The 17,500-nt window shown below is 39.1% G+C and overlaps 1 protein-coding gene across 3 annotated transcripts in view; it reads left to right on the top strand.

Moving 5' to 3' along the window:
• Window positions 1–17,500, top strand: part of LOC106095073 (hemicentin-1) — a 167,077-nt gene that overhangs the window by 130,654 nt on the left and 18,923 nt on the right. For all 3 annotated transcript variants that reach the window (XM_059362944.1, XM_059362941.1, XM_059362950.1), the window contains 2 exons: window positions 2,895–3,022; window positions 7,925–8,093. In XM_059362944.1, coding sequence (XP_059218927.1) covers window positions 2,895–3,022; window positions 7,925–8,093 — 297 coding nt within the window. The remainder of the gene's footprint in view (window positions 1–2,894; window positions 3,023–7,924; window positions 8,094–17,500) is intronic.

The raw sequence follows: 17,500 nt of genomic DNA, 5'->3' as shown, positions 1-17,500 counted from the left end.
TATATCCTTTTTTGCCTAAGAAGAGATGCCGGGAAAAGAACTCGACAAATGCGATCCATGGTGGAGGGTATATAAGATTCGGCCCGGCCGAACTTAGCACGCTTTTACTTGTTTTTAACTCCACTACTACTGGTTTCGATCATATTTTATTCAGGTCCCGAAAACTCATATACAAGTAACACTTTCAGATAATAAATCTGCTTTTAATGAGATTACGGCCCTCAATTGGAAGATCGGTCTATATGACAGCTGTATCGATATAGTCTGATTTTACCCATATTTGAGTATAATGTTGGGAGGCCTAAAAATACTAACTGTTTCAAATTTCAGCGAAATTGGATAAAACATAAAGCTTTTATGGGCTTTAGACCCTTTATCGCGAGATCCGTCTATATGGCAGCTATATCCAAATATAGTCCAATCTAAACCATGTTTTGGTCAGGTTTTGAGAAGCCTTAAACTACTAACTGTTTCAAATTTCAACGAAATCGGGTAAAAAAAGCTTTAATGGTTTTTAGACCCTTTATCAGGAGATCGGTCTATATGGCAGCTATATCTAAATATAGTTCGATCTCAAACATATTTGGGTCAGATCTTAAGAGGCCTCACAGTTTCAAATTTCATCGAAATCGGGTAATAAATAACGCTTTTATGGGCATCAGACCCTTTATTGGGCGATCGGTCTATTTGGCAGCTACATCCAAATATAATCAGCAAAATCGGTTGAAGTTTTTATGGGCATTAGACTTTATTGGAAAATCGGTCTATATAGCAGCTATATCCAAATATAGTCCGATTTGGCCCGTTCAAGAACTTAACCAGCGTGCATCAGAAGACGTCTCTGTGCAAAATTTCAGCTCAATATCTCAGTTTTTGGAGGGTGGAGAGTGATTACAACAGACGGACAGACACACGTGCACACACAACGATCCGAAATGTAAAGGGTGATTTTTTTGAGGTTAGGATTTTCATGCATTAGTATTTGACAGATCACGTGGGATTTCAGACATGGTGTCAAAGAGAAAGATGCTCAGTATGCTTTGACATTTCATCATGAATAGACTTATTAACGAGCGCTTGCAAATCATTGAATTTTATTACCAAAATCAGTGTTCGGTTCGAAATGTGTTCATTCACCGTTCAGCGATGAGGCTCATTTCTGGTTGAATGGCTACGTAAATAAGCAAAATTGCCGCATTTGGAGTGAAGAGCAACCAGAAGCCGTTCAAGAACTGCCCATGCATCCCGAAAAATGCACTGTTTGGTGTGGTTTGTACGCTGGTGGAATCATTGGACCGTATTTTTTCAAAGATGCTGTTGGACGCAACGTTACGGTGAATGAACACATTTCGAACCGAACACTGATTTTGGTAATAAAATTCAATGATTTGCAAGCGTTGCTCGTTAGTAAGTCTATTCATGATGAAATGTCAAAGCATACTGAGCATCTTTCTCTTTGACACCATGTCTGAAATCCCACGTGATCTGTCAAATACTAATGCATGAAAATCCTAACCTCAAAAAAATCACCCTTTATATACTTTGTAGGGTCGGAAATTGAAATTTTGATGTGTTGCAAACGGAATGACTAAATGAATATACCCCCCATCCTACGGTGGTGGGTATAAAAATTAAGATATTGAGCTTAAACTTTGCACAGATTATAAAGCTGTCGTATAGACCGGTCTTTATTGTCTGAAAATGTTGCTTGCATACGTTCTCGGGACCTGAATAAAATACAATCAAGGCCAGCCCCAATTAAGATATAACTAAATATGAAGTAGTAGAGTGATAATAAAATAGGATGTTTAATTTGGTCCACATCGGTCCAGATTTTATTAAGGGTGCCATATACAGAAAAGTCTCTATTTTAAGTCTTGGCCCTGTAAAAAGTGCATTAATTGTCCGATTTCGTTGAAATCTGTCGCAGTGACTTATTTTAGGTTTTTCGACATCCGTGTCCTTTAAAGTTCAGATCGGTTTATATTTAGATATAGCTGCCATATTGGCCGATCTCTCGATTTAATGTCTTGGGCCCATAAAAGGCGCATTTATTGCCCGATTTTTCTGAAATTTGGGAGAGAGCGTTGTGTTAGACCAGTCGACATCCTTCTTTAATTTGGCTCAGATCGGTTCAGATTTGGATATCGCTGGCATATAGACCGAACACTTGATTTAAGGTCGTGGGCTCATAAAAGGCGCATTTACTGTCCGATTTCGCGAAAATTTGAGACAATGAGTTGTGTTAGCCTATTCGACATCTTTCTGCAATTTGGACGAGATCGGTTCAGGTTTGTATACAGCCGCCATATTGACCGATCTCTCGAGTTTAGGTCTTGAGCCGATGTCGCCGAAATTTGAGACAGTGAGTTATGCTACGCGCTTCGACATCCTTCTTCAATTTGGTCAAGATCGGTCCACATTTGAATATAGCTGCCATATAGACCAATCTCTTGATTTAAGGCCTTAGGCTAATAAAAGGTGCATTTATTGTCCATCGATTTATTGATTTGATTTGATTTATTGAGCTCTAGCAAGCCGAGATTTTTATCCGATTTGGCTTAAATTTTGCATAAAGCGTTCTGTTATGACTCTCAAATCCTGTGCCAAGTACGTTCCATGTCGATCTGTAACCGAGATTCGGCCCGGCCGAACTTAGCACGTTTTTACTTGTTACTTTTATATATAAGAAGATAAGACTATTCATCCTAATAAATTTTTATAAAATTTGGAAGTTTGTTAGTTAACGCTAGATAAAGTGTTTATGGAAGTAAGTCACAAAAACGTATTGCATAATTTTGTTTATAAATTATATCTCCCTTTCTATTCTGTCCATAATTTGTCTGTTTATTGAATTCTTAATTTTTAACGAATATTATTTGTATATTCAACAGTTCCAACGGCAACAATACAAGGCGGCTCAGATTTTCATGTTGACAAGGGAAGCACAATTAACCTTACTTGTACAGTAAAGTTTAGTCTGGAACCACCGGAATATATTTTTTGGTATCATCACGAAGAGGTAATGAGCTACGAATATATTTAACTGTTACCATTTAAACTTTTTGAAAAACAAAAAAAAAAAAAAAAATATTTGAATGATATAATAACAATGACTGTATATCTGTCCGTCCTTCGATTGCAATCACTCTTCTACCATAAGGAAGTAGAATTGGATCGACTGGTTTAAGCCTGAGTACCTACTGTCTCATGTTCTGCTTGAAATGTGCACCTACTTGGCTTATTATACTCACCAACATAATATGGGTGTTATACGAGGGCTGCAATATATATATATGGCTTAGGCACAATAATAGTGATTTCGATTCTGAAAAAAATGTTACAGCAATGTTGCACTTATATGGGACAACATTTTGCAAATGTAACCGCAACCCTCTCTTGTGTAACACTTTTTATACCCACCCCCATAGGATGGGGGGGGGGGAGGGGTTTATTAATTTTGTCATTCCGTTTGCAACACATCGAAATATCAATTTCCGACCCTACAAAGTATACATATTTCGGATCGTCGTAAAATTCTTAGACGAGTTAACGATGTCCGTGTGTCTGTTGTAATCACTCTAAAAAATTCAGATATTGAGCCGATTTCGCTGAAATTTTAAACTGTGAGTAGCTTAAGGCCTCCCGACATCTGACCCAAATATGTTGCAAATCGGACTATTTTTAGATATAACTGCCATATAGACCGATCTCCCGTTAAAGGGAGATAATATATAAACCCATAAAAGGTTTATATATTACCCGATTTCGCTAAAATGTCAAACAGTGAGTAATTTTAAGCCTCCCGACATCTGGCCTGAACATGGTTTAGATCGGAATATATTTGGATATAGCTACCATACAAACCGATGTCCCGATAAAGGATCTGGAGCCCATAAAAAAATTATTTTTTATACGATTTCGCCTAAATTTTAAACAGGGAGTTGCTTTAAGCCTTCCGATATCCGACCCAAATATGGTTCAGATATATGTAGATATAGATGTCATATAGACCGATCTGCCGATAAGCGTCTGAAGCCCATAAAAGCTATATTTATTACCCGATTTCGCCAAAATTTGAGACAGTGAGTTCAGATCAGTTTGGATCGGATCGGTTCAGATCGTACTTTATTTATGCCAAAGATCGGAGTGTATTTAAATATAGCTGTCATATAGGCCGATATACCGAGGAAGGGTCTGAAGCTCATAAAAGCTTTATTTATTACCCGATTTCGTTGAAATTTGAAATAGTGAATTGCTTTAAGCCTCCCAACAGCCGACCGAAATATGAGTCAGATCAGACTATATAGATATAGCTGTCATATAGACATAAAAAGGAAGGATCCTCGATATACCGAGGAAGGGTCTGAAGCTCATAAAAGCTTTATTTATTACCCGATTTCGTTGAAATTTGAAATAGTGAATTGTTTTAAGCCTCCCAACAGCCGACCGAAATATGAGTCAGATCAGACTATATAGATATAGCTGTCATATAGACATAAAAAGCAGATTTATTGTCTGAAAATGTTACTACTAGAAAGATCTCTCGATTTAAAGTCTTGGCCCTATAAAAAGTGCATTTATTATACGATTTCGCTGAAATTAGACGCAGTGACTTATGTCAGGCTTTTCGACATCCGTTATATTTATTAGACCACTCCGTGTCCGTGGCGAGGTGGTGGATATCCAAAGTTCGGCCCGGCCGAACTTAATGCCTTTTACCCTCCACCATAGGATGGGGATATACTAATTTCGTCATTCTACTCGTTATTCTACTAATTTCGTCATTCTGCTACTCGAAATATTCGTCTGAGGTTTGTTTGTTTGTGGGTTTCTGAACGGCTGAACCGATTTTCTTGAAATGTTCACAGATGGTGCATAATGATCCCGTCGTGAAAATAGGGTGCTAAATTTGTTGATACCTGAAGGGGGGCGGACCATCCCCCTTACTATAATTTTCAGAAACGCCAGATCTCGGAGATGTATAGTGCGATTTAAGCGAAATTTTGTGTGCCCTCATATAGTACCCTAAAAATAAAAATTTGGTATCCAAATTTCGGATGGGGTACCTAGGGGGGCCGTCCCACCCTAAAACTTACCAAACATATATTTAAACCATTCACGACAATATGGGACTCAAATGAAAGGTATTTAGGATAAAAAAACGTATCTGATATCCAATTGTCGGACCAAGTGCTAGGGGGACCACCCCAACCCCAAAACAACCCTAAATCGGGCATACTTACCGACCATGGCAATTTGGGACTCAAATGAAAGGTATTTGCGAGTAGAATACCAATCTGATATCCAAATGTGGGACCACGTTTCTGGGGGTCCACCCCTTTCCCAAAACACTCCCAAACAGGACTTATTTACTGACTATAGGAATATGGGGCTAAAATATAAGGTATTTGAGTGTATAATTCGAATCTAATAGCCAAATATGGGATCAAGTGTTTGGTGGACGCCTCTTCCCAAAAACACCACCCAAGGGGACAAATTTACGACAATAGCAATATGGGGCTCAAATGAAAGGTCTTTGGGAATAAAGCGCGAATCTGATATCAATAATCGGGAAAAGTGTCTATGGGGCCACCCCACCCCCACAACACCATCCAAATAGGAAGTATATGCTGACTATTGAGGATCAAATAAGAGGGCTTCTAAAGTGGAAAACGAATCTAATACATATTTTCAAGGCCAACTCACTGAGTGTCCGCCCATCCCCCAAAGCCGGTCATGTTTGCCGACTATGGAAATATGGGGCTCAAATTAAAGGTATTTGGGAGTAGACCACGTATCTGATATCAATATTAGGGGCCAAATGTCTAGCGGACATCCCACCACCATAGCAACCCCCAAATAGGACTATTTGCTCACCAAGGCAATTTGGGTCTTAAAGAGAGTGGAACTAAATATTCATATTTTTTAGGGTCAATACCCCAAGCCGGACACATTTGCTGACTTTTGCAATAAGGAGTTTAAAGGAGATTAGAAAACGAATTTAATATCCAATTTTGAAGCCAATGGCAATATGGGGTTCAAATAAATGATATATAGATATATGAGAACGTGCTCTAGTTGCTGATATATTTTCCGGGCTTAGGATTTTTCCAATCCCCAAAACACCCCTAAATCGGCCATATTTACCGACCATGTCAATGTGGAGCTTAAATGAAGGGTATTGGGTGTAGAGCAAGAATTGATACCCACTTTCGGGACCAATTTTCTCGTGGTCTACCCCTTTCCCAAAATACCCCACAAACAGCAATTTTTTACTTAGAATACGAATTTTATATTCAAATGTGGGACCATGTATTTAGAGCATCACCCCTTCCCCAAAACACTCCCCAAAGGTAAAAATGTTTCGACCATGCCAATATGTGGCTCAAATGAGAGGCATTTGAGATTAGAAAACGGATTTGATAACCTATTTTGGGGCCATGTGTTTGGGGACGCCTCATCGTGTAAACTCTCCTAAAGCAATGGCAATATGGGGTTTAAATAAATGGTATTTGAAAGAAGAGCACGATGGTGATATTTTTTCAGGGCCAAGTATCTGGGGGACCACCTTACCCCAAAAATACCCCTAAATCAGTTATCATGAGAATATGGGGCTGAAATAAAGGATTTTAAGAATGGAGTACACCTTACATAAAAACTTAAATTCGTAGACCAATAAAGATCATATGGGATTTACATAAAGGCACGTACACTATTAAACTGTTAGTCAAGCGATATACTATTTTCGTAGCATGGTATTTCACTAAAAGCTCTTTAATTGTGGAAAATACATTTTCCAAGGAAACGTTCGTTTCATATAAAGTAAAAGAAGGCGCAGCGGAGGGGGCCCGGGTCAGCTAGTAAAGTATTATATTCTTGATCATCGTGACATTTTATGTCGATCTAGCCATGTCCGTCCGTCCGTCTGTCTGTTGAAAGCACGCTAACTTTCGAAGGCGTAGAGTTAGCCGCTTGAAATTTAGCACAAATACTTCTTATTAGTGTTGGTCGGTTGGGATTGTAAATGGGCCATATTTTGATATAGCTGCCATAAAAGCCAATATTGGGTCTTGACTTCTTGAGCCCTTGAGGGCGCAATTCTTATTCGATTGGAATGAAATTTTGCACGACGTGTTTTGTTATGATATTCAACAACTGTGCTAAGTATGGTTCAAATCGGCCCATAACCTGGTATAGCTGCCATATAAACCGATCTGGGATCTTGACTTCTCGAGCCGCTAGAGGTCGCAATTATTATCCGATTTGCCTGAAATTTTGTACGACGGATCCTCTCATCACCATCAACATACGTGTTTATTATGGTCTGAATCGGTCTATAGCCTGATACAGCTCCAATATAAATCGATCTCTCCATTGTACTTCTTGAGCCCCCAAAGGGAGCAATTCTTATTCGTATTGGCTGACATTTTACACAGGTCTTCAATATGTAATTGAATTGTGGTCCAAGCGGGGCCATATCTTGATATCACTCTAATAGCAGAGCAAATTTTTTCTTTTATCCTTTTTTTGCCTAAGAAGAGATGCCGGAAAACAACTCGACAAATGAGATCCATGGTAGAGGGTATATACGATTCGGCCCGGCCGAATTTAGCACTCTTTCACTTGTTACTTGTTAGTTACTACCTATGAAAAGTAACCCTTGCAAATATCTTGGCAAATGAGATCCATGGTGGAGTGTATATAAGATTCGGCCCGGCCGAACTTAGCAGTTTTCATTTGTTTCAAAATAATCTAGATATAAATTGTACTAATATGTGAACATGTTGTAAGATTCGGCTTAGCCGAAATTATTACTTCTTTGACAGCCTAACTTAAATTTTGTATAGTTATCTCAGCTTATTTCAAAATTATTTTCAACACATAAATTATTTATTTTTTTTTCATGTATATTGTGTTTTAGGTTATCAATTATGACTCAACAAGGGGCGGTGTATCAGTCATAACGGAGAAAGGCGATGTCACCACATCATATCTGCTTGTTCAAAATGCAGATTTGGCTGATTCTGGGAAGTATTCTTGTGCACCCTCTAATGCTGATTTGGCAAGTGTTCGCGTTCATGTTCTTAGTGGTAAGTATTTAGTTTTGGCGCAAAGAAGTTTTGCCCCAGGAAATTACAATCCAAGTCCCAAAATTAATATTACGGCCCATACAGGTATATAGAGAACAACAACAAAACGTTTAGGGTCCAATTTCGTCTTTGGGCTTATTTTCAGGCAGATATTGGGTTCCTGTTCCTTAATGGAATATTCATGGGAAACGTAGTAGTATTGGGGCCAATTTGAGTTTTCCTCAAATTAATCTGAACTTATATTGAAGGACATTTTCATTTTACATTGGGGTCTAATTTCACCATTTTGGGGCTAAAATTTATAATTATGCAATATATGGGGTAAATTTTCTCAAATTTAATTAATCTTGGAAACCCACCACCGTGTATTCTGCTTAAAATTTAATTGAAGGACATAATTCTATTCTACATACCAAACTTCTATCAAACCAGCAACAATTAAAGCTTTTAGGATCCGAGCAAGGATGATGGAGAGACCGGTTTATATGGGAGCAATATGTGGCTATAGACCGGCTTGGATCGTACTTGGCACAGGTGTTGGAAGTCATAACAGAACACCGCATGCAATATTTCAGCCAAATCGGACAAAAATTTCAGCTTTTAAGGACTCAAGAAATCCAATTGGAAGATCGGTTTATATGGGAGCTATATTAGGTTATAGACCGATTCGAACCGTACTTAGCATAGTTGCTTGAAGTCATAACAGAACACCACGTGCAAAATTTCATCTAAACCAGACAAAAATTGCGGCTTGTAAGGGCTCAAGAAGTCAAATCAGGAGATTGGTTTAAATGGGAGCTATATTAGGTTATAGACCGATTCGGACCGTACTTGGCACAGTAGTTGGAAGTCATAACAGAACACTACATGCAAATCAGCCAATTCGGACAAAAATTGTGGCTTCCAGGGGCTCAAGAAATCAAATCGGGAAATCGGTTTATATGGGAGCTATATCAGGTTTTTGACCGATTCGGACCGTACTTGGTACAGTTGTTAGAAGTCATAACGGAACATCAGATGCAAAATTTCAGCTAAATCAGACAAAACTTGCGACTTGTAAGGACTCAAGAAGTCGAATCGGGAGATCTGTTTATATGGGAGCTGTATCAGGCTAAAGAAAGACTCCGACCGTACTTGGGAGTCATAACAGAACACTACGTGCAAAATTTCATCTAAATCGGAAAAAAAATTGCGGTTTTCAGGGGCTTAAAAACTCAAATCGGGAGATCGGTTGATATGAGAGCTATATCTAAATCTGAACCGATATGGTCCATTTGCAATTCCCAACGACCAACATCAATACTAAGTATCAGTGCAAAATTTTAAGCGGCTAGCTGTACGCCTTCGTTGTTTCGGACGGACATGGCTAGTTCGATTCAGAACGTCGAGACGAGCGAGAATTTTATACTTAATGGGGTCTTAGACGAATATTTCGAGGTGTTACAAACGAAATGGCTAGATTGGTACACCCCCATCATATGGTGGCGGGTATAAAAATTTTCAGCGGTTGTTATGCGCTCCTAATGCTGTCGACATTTTTGAAATACTGTACCATTTGTCATTACAGCCATGCGAAAACTTCTCCACAATAGAGGTGTCGCACTGCGGATCGCCATTCGGACTCGGCTATAAAAAGGAGGCAGCTTATCATTGAGCTTCTACACAATACCACCTTACGCATTACATGATCTCCCGCATCTCTGCCTGCAGGACCGTATTATGGTCAGGCAGTTGGAAACAGATATTAGTCTATGAAGACCTCCAGGCCTACTCCGTCCTCTGGCTATGAATCATCGGTGTAGCAAGAACTTCTGGATGCCAATACCAGAGTTCAGTTAATTCAAGACTGTGTCGCTGGTAGCAGTGCCTTGCACTTGATCTCAAGGGTATCCTTGGAAACCTCTTCCAGGACTACACCGCGATGATGTGATCCGCTCCTTTACTCTATCCATCCTTCCATCGCCTAAAATCTCGCAGTGGTTGCCTCACACTTAATCTGTATGTCTTTGGGTTGGATATCCACCATAAGATGGGGGGTATACTAATTTCGTCATTCTGATTGTTATTACTCGAAATATTCGTCTGAGACCCCATAAAGTATATATATTCTTGATCGTCGCGACATTTTATGTCGATCTAGCCATGTCCGTCCGTCTGTCCGTCCGTCCGTCCGTCTGTCTGTCTGTCGAAAGCACGCTAACTTCCGAAGGAGTAAAGCTAGCCGCTTGAAATTTTGCACAAATACTCCTTATTAGTGTAGGTCGGTTGGTATTATAAATGGGCCATATCGGTCCATGTTTTGATATAGCTGCCATATAAACCGATCTGGGGTCTTGATTTCTCAAGCCTCTAGAGTGCTCAATTCTTATCCGATTGGGATGAAATTTTGCATGACGTGTTTTGTTATGATAGCCAACAACTGTGCCAAGTTTGGTTCAAATCGGTTTATAAACTGATATAGCTGTCATATAAACCGATCTTGGGTCTTGACTTCTTGAGCTTCTAGAGTGCGCAATTCTCATCCGATTGGAATGAAATTTGGCACGACGTGTTTTGTTACGATATCCAACAACTGTGCCAAGTATGGTTTAAATCGGTCCATAACCTTATATAGCTGTCATATAAACCGATCTTGGGTCTTGACTTCTTGAGCCTCTAGGCGCAATTCTTATCCAATTTGAATGAATTTCGCAAGACGTTTTTATTGTTACTTTCAACAACTATGTCATATAAAGTACAAGTCGGTTCATAACCTGATATAGCTACCATATTAACCGATCTGGGATCTTAACTTCTTGAGCCTCTAGAGGTCGCAATTATTGGCTGACATTTTACACAGGTCTCCAACATATAATTTAATTGTGGTCCAAACCGGACCATATCATGATATCGCTCTAATAGCAGATCAAATCTTTTCTTATATCCTTTATTTTGCCTAAGAAGAGATACCGCGAAAGGAACTCGACAAATGCGATCCATGGTGGAGGGTATATAAGATTCTGCCCGGCCGAACTTAGCACGCTTTTACTTGTTTGTCCATAAGCAGGTTAATTTTGAAGATGGGCTATATCGGACTATATATTGATATAGCCCTAATATAGACAGATCCGCCGATTTAAGGTCTTAGGCCCATAAAAGCAACATTTATTATTCGATTTTGTTGAAATTTGGGACAGTGAATTGTGTTAGACCATTCGACATTCTCCTTCAATTTGGCCTAGATCGGTTCAGATTTGGAAATAGCTGCCACATTGACCGCTGCTGTTGGACGCAACGTTACGGTGAATGAACACATTTCGAACCGAACACTGATTTTGGTAATAAAATTCAATGATTTGCAAGCGTTGCTCGTTAGTAAGTCTATTCATGATGAAATGTCAAAGCATACTGAGCATTTTTGAGCATATTTGAGCCCCATTTTGCGATGGTCACTAAAAAATTGCTGCTTGTGGGGTATTTTGGGAAAGGGGTTGACCCCCAGAAAATTGGTCCCGAAAGTGGGTATCAATTCTTGTTCTACCCCCAATACCTTTCATTTAAGCTCCACATTCACATGGTCGGTATATATGGCCGATTTAGGGGTGTTTTGGGGATTAGGGTGGTCTTCCGAACACTAAGCCCGGAAAATATATCAGCGACTCATATATCTAAATATCATTTATTTTAACTCCATTTATTTTATCCTCATAATTGGATATTAAATTCGTTTTTATACCCACCACCGACGGATGGGGGTATATTCATTTTGTCATTCCGTTTGCAACACATCGAAATATCCATTTCCGACCCTATAAAGTATATATTTTCTTGATCAGAGTAAAAATCTAAGACGATCTAGACATGTCCGTCCGTCTGTTCGTCTGTCTGTTAAAATCACGCTACAGTCTTCAAAAATAGAGATATTGAGCTGAAACTTTGCACAGATTCTTTTTTTTATCCATAAGCAGGTTAAGTTCGAAGATGTGCTATATCGGACTATATCATGATATAGCCCTCATATAGACCGATCCGCCGATTTAGGGTCTTAGGCCCACAAAAGCCACATTTATTATCCGCTTTTGTTGAAATTTGGGGCAGTGAGTTGTGTTAGGCCTTCGTCAATTTGGATCAGATCGGTCCAGATTTGGATATAGCTGCCATATAGACCGATCCTCCAATTTAGGGTCTACGGCCCATAAAAGCAACATTTATAATCCAATTTTGCTGAAATTTGGGACAGTGAGTTATGTAAGGCCCTTGAACATCCTTCGTTAATTTGGGCCAGATCGATTCTGATTTGGATATAGCTGTCATATAGACCGATCCTCCAATATAGGGTTTTAGGCCCATAGAAGCCACATTTATTATCCGCTTTTGCCGAAATTTGGGGCAGTGAGTTGTGTTAGGCCCTTCAACATTCTCTGTCAATGTGGCTTAGATCGGTCCAGGTTTGGATATAGCTGCCATATAGACCGATCTCTCGGTTTTAGGTTTTGGAGCCATAAAAAACGCATTTATTGTCCGATGTTGCCGAAATTTGGAACAAAGAGTTATGTTAAGCCCCTCCATATATTTCTGCAATTTGGTCTAGATCGATCAAGATTTGCATATAGCTGCCATATAGACCGATCTCTCTCTATTTAAAGTCTTGGCCCCATAAAAGGCACACTTTTACTCCGATTGCACTGAAATTTAACACACTGATTTATATTATGCTTTTCGACATCCGTGTCGTATATAGTTCAGATCGGATTATTTTTTATACCCTCCACCATAAGATGGGGGGTATACTAATTTCGTCATTCTGATTGTAACTACTCGAAATATTCGTCTGAGACCCCATAAAGTATATATATTCTTGATCGTCGTGAAATTTTATGTCGATCTAGCCATGTCCTTCCGTCTGTCCGTCCGTCCGTCCGTCTGTCTGTCGAAAGCACGCTAACTTCCGAAGGAGTAAAGCTAGCCGCTTGAAATTTTGCACAAATACTTCTTATTAGTGTAGGTCGGTTGGTATTGTAAATGGGCTATATCGGTCCATGTTTTGATATAGCTGCCATATAAACCGATCTTGGGTCTTGATTTCTTGAGCCTCTAGAGTGCGCAATTCTTATCCGATTAGAATGAAATTTTTGCACGACGTGTTTTGTTATTATTTCCAACAACTGTGCCAAGTTTAGTTCAAACCGGTTTATAACCTTATATAGCTGTCATATAAACCGATCTAGGGTCTTGATTTCTTGAGCCTCTAGAGGGCGCAATTCTTATCCAATTTGAATGAATTTTGGCACGTAGTATTTTGTTATGATATCCAACAACTTTGCCAAGTATGGTTCAAATCGGTTCATAACCTGATATAGCTGCCATAGAAACCGATCTTGGGTCTTGACTTCTTGAGCCTCTAGAGTGCGCAATTCTTATCCGATTGGGATGAAATTTTGCACGACGTGTTTTGTTATGATATCCAATAACTGTGCCAAGTATAGTTTAAATCGGTCCATAATCTGATATAGCTGCCATATCAACCGATCTTGGGTCTTGACTTCTTGAGCCTCTAGAGTGCGCAATTCCTGTCCGATTGGAATGAAATTTTGCACGACGTGTTTTGTTATGATATCCAACAACTGTGCCAAGTATGGTTCAAATCGGTCCATAACCTGATATAGCTGCCATATAAACCGATCTGGGATCTTGACTTCTTGAGCCTCTAGAGGTCGCAATTATTATCCGATTTGCCTGAAATTTTGTACTACGGATCCTCTCATGACCATCAACATACGTGTTTATTATGGTCTGAATCGGTTTATAGCCCGATACAGCTCCCATATAAATCGATCTCTCTATTTTACTTCTTGAGCCCCCAAAGGGCGCAATTCTTATTCGAATTGGCTGACATTTTACACAGGTCTCCAACATGAAATAATATATTAGTAGCAGAGCAAATCTTTTCTTATATCCTTTTTTGCCTAAGAAGATATGCCGGGAGAAGAACTCGGCAAATGCGATCCATGGTGGAGGGTATGTAAGATTCGGCCCGGACGAACTTAGCACGCTTTTACTTGTTTTTTTACTTTGTCTCTACATCAGTCCAACAAAGTACTGAGGAGTAAGTAAGTATTGATCTTATCATGCTGACTTAGAGCCAGCGGACGGTTCTCGAATTCAGTTCCCATTTCGGGGCTTCATGGTGCACTGCTTCCGTAAGCCTTCCCGGTGCGATACGGAATAGACACTTCTAATTCAGTCTTCTGTCCAAGATTCTTTGGAATGATCTTGTCAAATATTGGCCCATCTTCGTCGTCCTCATGAACAGGCAGATGACAGTGTTCTCTGGGTTGACATTGAGATGCCTGGGACTATCAATGATGGATACATTTAAAAGAATGGCAATTCATAATTTCTGGCAACATGCAAATTGAAATACAAGATTATCAAATATTGCATATGCAAATTTGCCCAGGTACATTCATACCATTAGAAAACAGGGGCAAACTCATCAAGTATTATACAGTCTATATTTCTCCCCATATCATTAGATTCCCAGAATAAAACTCAATTGCCTAGTGTAGTCTCTTCTCTTCTCATATGTTTCCCTATTAAGCTTGACGATTTAAAACTTAACCAGAAACAAAGCAGACAATCGAGTACGATATGGCATGGTCTGATTAGAAAAAACAATTTTAAACTCAATTACAAAATTATAGTGAATTTTCCCATCCGGATATCAAAGTCTGCTTAGAGTAATCTGTTGCTTGGCCTTTTCCAAGGATTTGTTGCCACTTTGATGCAGTCATCCTTCTGTGTTTTTTTTTTTTCTCGTCTGACTTCTAGAGAAAATTGCCGCCCAAGGACATGTTCGTCTCCATTTGGTTAGTAACTGAGTGTGTTGCAGGCAGACTGATGATATGATGTGATTAACTCCATTAGTTTTGTAGACAGTTGGGATATGTTAGGGTGTTTTGATTTGTGATGGCAAATTTTAAACATTGTAAATCTTTAGGGACGGAACGCTGTAGTTGACATCAGGCTTAGTATAAATATACTTAGGACGAATGTATTTAATCATATGAGAATTGGATTAAGAAAAAATTTAATTTCGTGGCGCCAAGATTATGATTTAATTATATTTTCATTTAGGTTCTCTGGTACAGGGATGCATGAGAAGCAGACAGTTAATGGAAAATTTACGGTAAATCAGGTTGTTGCAGACAAAACTGGGTGATGGTTCTAGATTTAATTGACAAAAAGAATAAAGAAGCCAACGCCTTAAAGGCATTTGAAAGCGAAGCAGATGTTAAATGAGGAAGGGGAAGAACAAAACTTCCGTGGAAAGACTAAGCATATTGAGCAATGTTTGGAAGTCGCTGCCACATAGGCTGAATACCAGATTTTGCATTTAGGCAAATTTGAAACAGGTTAAGCCATAGTTGGGAACAGTGAGTATTACTCAAACCCCCAACATTCATACCGAATAAAGTTTGGGACAATATCTGAATATACCGAACACCCGAAAAAGCGCCTTGCATTCATAAATGGCACAATTTTCAAGAGATTTCACAGAAATTTATTTGAGGCACATAGATATCCAACATTGTGGCTAGACAAGTTGCTGCGACCACTACTGTGAGGCTAAGGGAGTTACTCTTTGGTCATGCGATGACTGATGTTCTAAGCAGTGTGGAGTACACATTGCCTGTGCCGCATTTTGATAGAAAGAACTGTACTTTCTATCTGTATTCCTGATAGAACCGATTGGAACCACAATATCCTTTGTAATAAAAGTTACATAGAATTTTCCGGATGGTTCCAATCTAGACGATCAGGTGGACTTTTAGGTGTACTCTAAAGAAAGATCTGGTCTAGAAACGTCTAAGCGAGTCTGCTGGTAAACTGATACTTATACCTAACCTTAACCAGATATCTAAAGCGATGGGTATTCAAAGTTTAGTCGGCCGAACTTAATGAATGATTACTTACTATACCCACCACCGAAAGATGGGGGTATATTCATATTGTCATTCCGTTTGCAACACATCGAAATATCCACTTCTGACCCTATTCTTCTTATATATAAAAATCAATTTGTGTTTGTTTGTGTGTTCCTTATAGACTCAGAAACGGCTGAACCGATTTGCTTGAAATTTTCACAGATGATGCATAATGATCCCGTGGTGAAAATAGGGTACTACATATCCACAAAACACCCCCCAAACAGGACTTATTTACTGACCATGGGAATATGGGGCTTAAATAAAAGGTTTTTGAGTGTAGAATTAGAATATAATATCCAAATGTGGGACCAAGTGTTTGGGGGGCCGCCTCTCCCCAAAAACATCCTCCAAAGGGGAAAAATTTACGACCATAGTCATATGGGGCTCAAATGAAAGGTCTTTGGGAGTAAAGCACGAATCTGATATCAATATTTGGGAAAAGGGTCTACGGGGCTACTCCACCCCCACAACACCACTTTTGAAATATGAAGCTCAAATAAGAGGGTTTTTAGAGTGGAACACGAATCCGATATATATTTTTAAGGCCAACTCACTGAGTGGCAGCCCATCCCCCAAAACACCCCTCAAGCCGGTCATGTTTGCCGACTATGGAAATATGGGGCTCAAATTAAAGGTATTTGGAAGTAGACCACGTATCTGATATCAACATTAGGGGCCAACTGTCTGGGGGACGTCCCACCACCACAACAACCCCAAAATAGGACGTATTTGCTAACCAAGACAATTTGGGTCTTTAAGAGAGTGGAACTAAATATTCATATTTTTAGGGCCAATACCCCAAACCGGACATATTTGCTAACTTTTGCAATAAAGAGTTTAAATGAGATTAGAAAACGAATTTGATACCCAATTTTGAGGGCAATGGCAATATGGGATAAAAATAATTGATATGTAAATATTTTTTGAGAAGAGCACAATGCTGATATTTTTTCAGGGCCAAGTATCTGGGGGACCACCTCTCCCCCGAAAACACCACTAAATCAGACATCATGAGAATATCGGTCTGAAATGAAGTATTTTAAGAATGGAGTACACCTTACATCCAAACTTTAATTCGTAGACCAATAAAGATCATATGGGATTTTGATAAAGGCACTTATATTGTTAAACTGTTAGTCAAGTTAGCATCGTATTTCACTAAAAGGTCTTTAATTGTCAAAAATAATTATTCCAAAGAAACTTTCGTTCCATATAAAGTAAAAGAAAACGCCGCGGAGCGGGCCCGGGTCAACTAGTAATGTATATGTATTCTTGATCAGCGTATAAATCTAAGATGATCTAGACATATCCCTCCGTCTGTATGTTGAAATCACGCTACAGTCTTTAAAAATAGATAAATTGATCTCAAATTGTGCACATATTCTTCTTTTGTCCATAAGCAGGTTAGGTTAGAAGATGCAATATATCGGACTATAT

Source organism: Stomoxys calcitrans, chromosome 1 (assembly GCF_963082655.1).
Source record: "Stomoxys calcitrans chromosome 1, idStoCalc2.1, whole genome shotgun sequence".
Taxonomy (NCBI): domain Eukaryota; kingdom Metazoa; phylum Arthropoda; class Insecta; order Diptera; family Muscidae; genus Stomoxys; species Stomoxys calcitrans.
The sequence above is the reverse complement of the archived record's forward strand: the minus strand, read 5'-3'. Positions and strand labels throughout refer to the sequence as shown.